The 5,881-nt window shown below is 64.8% G+C and overlaps 1 protein-coding gene across 1 annotated transcript, besides 1 other annotated feature; it reads right to left on the bottom strand.

The window, feature by feature from the left end:
- Positions 1-5,881: a sequence feature (areas not merged during assembly with more than two copies in the genome that could not be assigned to a particular haplotype).
- Tc00.1047053507575.10 (dispersed gene family protein 1 (DGF-1), putative) lies at positions 490-5,881 on the bottom strand (the record flags this gene model as incomplete). The annotated part of the gene is made up of 1 exon (XM_799313.1): positions 490-5,881. A coding segment is annotated over one exon (5,392 nt), but the record flags the coding sequence as incomplete, so codon positions are not given.

Below are 5,881 nucleotides of genomic sequence, written 5' to 3'. Positions count from 1 at the left end.
CCCTCATGTCAGCCAGCAACGCACACTCACAACCCCCAGGAGGTGGCGCGTTTCAGAAGGGCTTCATCGATTGTTTTCCCTAACGCCTTCCTGAATGCATCCTATGGCCCGCACACCAGCACCATCGTCGAGCACGTCCCCACTACTGAGAGCAGATATGAAAGAGAGAGAGCACCAGCCCCCATACTCGGTGCTGCAGCGGCGGGCGCAAAACACACGCACACACACACGTTACGCATCCGCCCCGGGCCAGCGTGATAGTTCGATAATCCGTTGTCGTCGATAATCGATAAAACAAAAGCAACAAACAATCACCCAATCAACCTATAAATAACGGAAAGAGAAAAGATCCCTGCCAGACGCATCCACTTCATGCCGCATCTGCGAGGGCTTTGTGTCGTCTCGCCGCGTAACGGTACTGTTGGGGTCGGAGCCTTTCCACCTCAAAAATGAGAAACTGCGATAACTCTTTCGTCAAGCAAACCATCCTCACCTGTCCAGAGGAGCATAATTAATGCTGCAGCTCGCACTGGATGCACGGTCAAAAAGACTCAGGGCGTCTGAGCGAATGTCACCGGCCACGAGCCGCGGCGGTGCGGGTGGTCGGTACGACGACGCAACGGTGGTGCCTGAGGCGTACGACGATGACGTCATTTCGTGGGGCTTCTGAGACTCCTCGCCGCTCTCCTCGTCATCGCGCAGCAGCGCCTCCAGCCCTCCACGCTGCGGCTCGCGCAGCTCCTGCCAGTGGCGGTCCTCCGCGTACCACACAACGACACTGTACACAGCGACCGCAAGCAGCACAGTCGTCAGCAGCAGCACGATGGCCACGTACGCCCTCGCACCGCCGTCGCTCGGCGCAAGGTGGTTGGCCGCGCTCACCACGCACAGCAGTGCAAGCAGCACAAAGCTCGCAGTGCGCATCACCGTCAGGAAGGCCGAGCGCATCATGTTCGTGAAGGCAACCACGCCCGCACCCGCAACCAGCACAGCCGCCATGCAGAAGTACTGGACGTGGCAGCCTCCCACGGGCGGGTGCACAGCAGCAATCAGGCACACCACACACAGCACCAACAGCTGGAACACGCACCAGTACACGCGGCTGCCCCTCATGTTCGTCAGCATGCCGCCGTACATCCGCTGCTGCGCCGCGGGGTGCCAATACCCGACGGGGTACAGCTGACGCTCGTGCAGCGGCTTCCTCGAAAACTGCCAGTACCTCGTGAAGCTCGCGCCCGTGTGGCGAGCAATAAAGTAGCACACGCCAGCAGGAAACGCCGCACCGTACAGCACGCCAACGACACCGATCACGCGGTGCTGCACGCGGGCGCCGGGCATCGCCAGTGCAAGCACGGAGCCGAAGAATATGCCGAGGTGCATCGCGTGCGCCACAACGTACGTCAGGCTCGGGAAGCGCATCGCAGCCCACGCACTCGCCGCGTCCACGCCGCGCCACCGCTGGAAGACGACCGTCACACCGCAGTGCACGCACCCGAACACAGCGGCCAGCAGCGCGTTGCCCACCACCATCCACAGCGGGTCACGGGCAGCGAACACCGACAGGAAGTACGGCAGCGCAACGGTGCTCGCACGCTCCTGCGCCGAGGTGCATGACATCCTCGCAAACACGCCGAGCGCCTGCATCTCCAGGATGGAGCCCAGCCCGCCGGTCACCACCACGGCAACAGCCGCCGCACCCGCAACAACGCCGGTGATCGCCGAGAGGGCGTTGGCGGCGGCGGGCAGCGTGTCAGACCTGATCGTGAAGGACCCAAGCAGCACACCCTTGCAGCCGCCGAACACCGCCACAGCGTCGCAGCGAATGACTATCGTCTCGTCGGCAGCAATGAAGTAACCGCGGTGCAAGGGCACAGCCAGCTCCAGGACGGTGGACGGATTCGTCGCGTTGCGCACCCACGTCGCGTTGCGCAGCATCGCTCCCCACGGACCACCAAACCCGCGCGGCTGCGCCGTCGACACCGGCACGAAGCTCAGGTGCGTGCCGAGCTGCGGGTCGCGTGCCCACCGAAACGGCGGCGGCAGCGCCACCATCAGCCGTGTCGGGACGGCGCTCCCACCGCCGCGGATGTCGTTCTGCGTCAGGCTCCCACCAGCCGCCGTCGTCGTCACGGTGAGCGTCGGGCACGCCACGTCGCTCCACCACAGCGTGCCGCTCACCGATGCCGTCGGGGTCCGCGTGGGCGGCGGCGCCACCGTCTCCGTCACCTGCAGGGTCTCCGTCGGCCCGTACTGCGTCCTGCTCAGATTCGGCTTCGGAGTCGCCGTCCACGTTGAAGTCAGGCTGCGCGTCTCCGTCAGCGTCGCCGTGTGGCTCAGCAGCGGCATAGCGGGCGTGCGGTTGCACCCGTCCACGTGAGGCAGGTACACCGGCAGGCAGTCGCGCCCGTACCCGCCCTCAGCACAACGGCAGCCGCACGACCCCGACATCGCCCTCGTCGCAGCAGCAAAGCAGCGCACGTCGGCGTCGCACACGCTGCACGCCACGGGGCGGAATTCCCCGATGATGCCGGCGGACCTGTACTCCATCGGCTGCAGCGCCTGCCCATTGAGCGTCAGGCACCCAACGACGAACCTTCGGCCGGCACCCACAAGCGCAACGGTGCCGTCCATCACGACGGGCCCACTGCCAGCGTTCCCATAGAGCGTCAGCGTGCTCTGCACGAGATCCGCACTGCGCGGGTACGACGGCACCGACAGAAGCCTGCCGCTGATGCTGTTGCCGCGCACCGACAGCCACGACCCGGACAAAAACGACGCCGACCCCCGCAGCACCAGCAGCGCGCCATCCGTCAGCGCACCGGCGTTGTCGTTCACTACGACGGCGGACGCGTTGGCCACCACTCCGCTGTCGAACACCAACCCATGCGCGGCATACACCTGGCTCCCCGACACGCGCAGCACAGCGCCCCCAGACGCAACCACGCGCGCACTCGCGTACAACGCATATTCGCCACCGAGCACAGCCGCGTCCAGTGCAACACCGCCACCGACAAGCTCCAGCACGGCGCCGTCCACCACCACCGTCCGTCCACCAGTCATCACGGTCACGAGGGCCACGCCGGACACAACCAGCACGGACCGCACGAGCCGCAGGCCCGACAGCACCAGCACCGGTGCGTACGGCGAGGACTGCGAGCCGGGAAGATACACAAGCGGCGTCGGCCTCGCGGCAACCAGCAGGGAGTCCGCCACCGTCAGCACAGACCCCGCAGGGAACGTGCCGCTCAGCACAAGCGCCCCGTTCAACGCCTCCACGTCGCACACCGACAGCTCCACCGGCCCGCTCTCGTCGCTCCCCGCCGCCACCGCACCGCGCAACGCTCCACCGCCCATCACGTACAGCACAGCGCCGTTCAGCAGCGACACGTTCTGCACAACAATCCGCACGCCGTCCCGCGCCATCCACGGTACGTAGAGCACCGGACTCACGCCGTCCAGCACAACGTGGCGCAGCGTCACCTCGCTCGCGCCGGCAGGCACAACGAACTCCGACCGCACCGTCACGCCCTCGCGGACAAACACTCTCGACGCAGTGCCCACAGCAGGCGGCAGCGCGGGAGCTCCCACAGGCACGCACGCCTCGCCGTACCCGCCGCTGCCGCACGCGCACACGCACACACCGTCCGTCATGCTCGCAGACGCCGTCCCGGGCGCGTAGCAGTGCGTGTCCCTGTCGCAGGCGTCGCACCCAGCAACGTCGATGCTCCCAGCGTCGCCAAAGCCAGCCGCTGCGTACTCCTCCGCCGTCGACAGGACACGGCCACCAGCGTCGTTGCACGCCACCCTCAAATGCGCCCCAGCCGCAAGCGACAGGCTCACCGACAGCATCCGCGGCAGCAGCGCTTGGTTGCGCACAAAGCTCAGCGTGCTCCCAGCAGCGGTCACGGCGCCAGCGGCGTAGAGCATCTCCCTCGAGACGCCGTCGTGCACGTTGCCCTTCGCCAGCAGCATCGACCCGCCAGCCAGGCTCACCGTCGAATAAAACGCCACCGCGTAGTCCGCCGTCAACAAAAAATCGCTCCGCACAAGCGCCACAGCGGAGCCCGACACGCTCACAGCCCCACGCACAGACACCGCGTGCTTGCACAGCAGGAAGTCGCTGTCAACAAACGCCACCACGGAGCCGCCACTCGCCGCAACACCGCCCTCCACCGACACGCACAGCCCCAGCGCCGTCTGCACCAACAGCCCGTCCACGTACAGCGCACCGCGCGACGACAGCGCCACGCCGCCAACCACCAACACGCCAACAGCGTCGCCGAACACAGCCGCCACGTGCGTGCGCGCAATGGTCAGCACGCTCCCAGTCAGACTCAGGCTGTGCACCACGAGGCACGCGGAGGCGTCGCCAAGGTCGTAGGCGCCGCGGTACGCAACACGATTCTCTGCAATCAGCACCGAGTCCACCACAGTGACGCGCGAGCCCGGCGGAAATCGGTTCGCCACCACCACGCCGCCGCCGGAGCGCGACTCAAGCCCGCTGATCAACACATCAGCACACAGGCCAGCAGGCGGGTCGGACCGCCACCCCAAAACGTACAGGCTCGCTCCGCCCACAAGCGTGCAGTTCGCCAGCGTCACGTTGCGCACGGTCCCTGTCATCAAGTCCATGTCCACCACGACGTCCACCGCAAAGTTCACACCAACGTAGCACGCCACCGACGTCCCGAAACTGACGTTCACCTCCACATCCACACGCACGTCCCGCACGCAAAGGTCGGCGCCGTCGGTGCTCGGTGGCTCGGGAACAGCGACGGGCAGGCACGCATCGCCGTGGCCGCCCTCAGCGCACCTGCAGGCGCAGCCATCACTCGAGACCGTCGTCGTGTACGCGGGGAAGCACGACGTCGCGAGGGTGCATGGGTCGATGCAGGTCAGAATGGTGGCATTGTACACGGACGGGATGGCGTAGTTCGCCCCCTCACCGCCGTTCACACTGTTGCACGCAGCCACAATCGCTCCGTTTGTGGGATCGGTTGACTCTGAGAATATCCACAGCGCTTTGGTCACTCCATTGTTGGACATGAATTGGTTGCCGGACGCAGTCAACGTGGAGTCGCGGAGATTCACCGTGGGGTTAAAAACAGCAAAGGCTTCCGATGTGGATTCACGGCAGAGGTTGCCGCTCAACTGCAGCCATGAGTTGTAGTAAATGTGGGAAGAAAAAGCTGAATAAAACACAACCAAGCTTCCCTGCATGTCGTTGCCCTGAAACACAACCGCCGACAGAGACTCCACACGTGAAGCCCAGAAAAATAAAATGAAGTGCTTCACCGGCCTCGACACACGATTGCCTCGGATCACCACGGCAGAGTTGTTCAGTACACTCAGCGATGAGGACTCGCTGGACCCTTCAAGATGTATCAGCGTACCGTCACCGCCAGCCATATGAAACGTGTTGCCCACCACCGCAAACACGGAGTGCCACGACACCCTCAGAGAAGATTCAACAACGTGAATGGCGCTTGACGATGCCGTCACGCTCTGAAACACATTGCCGCTCAGCACCACCGCGGAGTCATTGCTGATCGCCAGCTCATTCATCGCAACACACGACGGCTTCCTAAGGCCCAAACCCGACCGAGGGATCAGCCTCGTGACCGTGAAGCGGTTCCCGCTGATCGTGATGTTCGTGCGCGGTGGAAACACACCCTCCGGGCTGAGCAGCGCGTCACGGAACGTGTTGCCGGTGACGACGATGTTCAGCGACCCCACAGCGGCGTGCGCGTTGCCCAACAACAACAGCACGGCACCGTCCCTCCACGTGCATCCATCAAACCTGACATTCGCCACGTCGCCCGTCATCGCTCCAACCAGCACCGTCAGGCACATGCCGTCCCCGCTGAACGTCACGTTGCAA

The sequence above is a fragment of the Trypanosoma cruzi genome (genome assembly GCF_000209065.1).
Source record: "Trypanosoma cruzi strain CL Brener chromosome Unknown tcruzi_1047053507575, whole genome shotgun sequence".
NCBI classification, from domain to species: domain Eukaryota; phylum Euglenozoa; class Kinetoplastea; order Trypanosomatida; family Trypanosomatidae; genus Trypanosoma; species Trypanosoma cruzi.
This window is presented reverse-complemented; position numbering and strand designations above follow the sequence as displayed.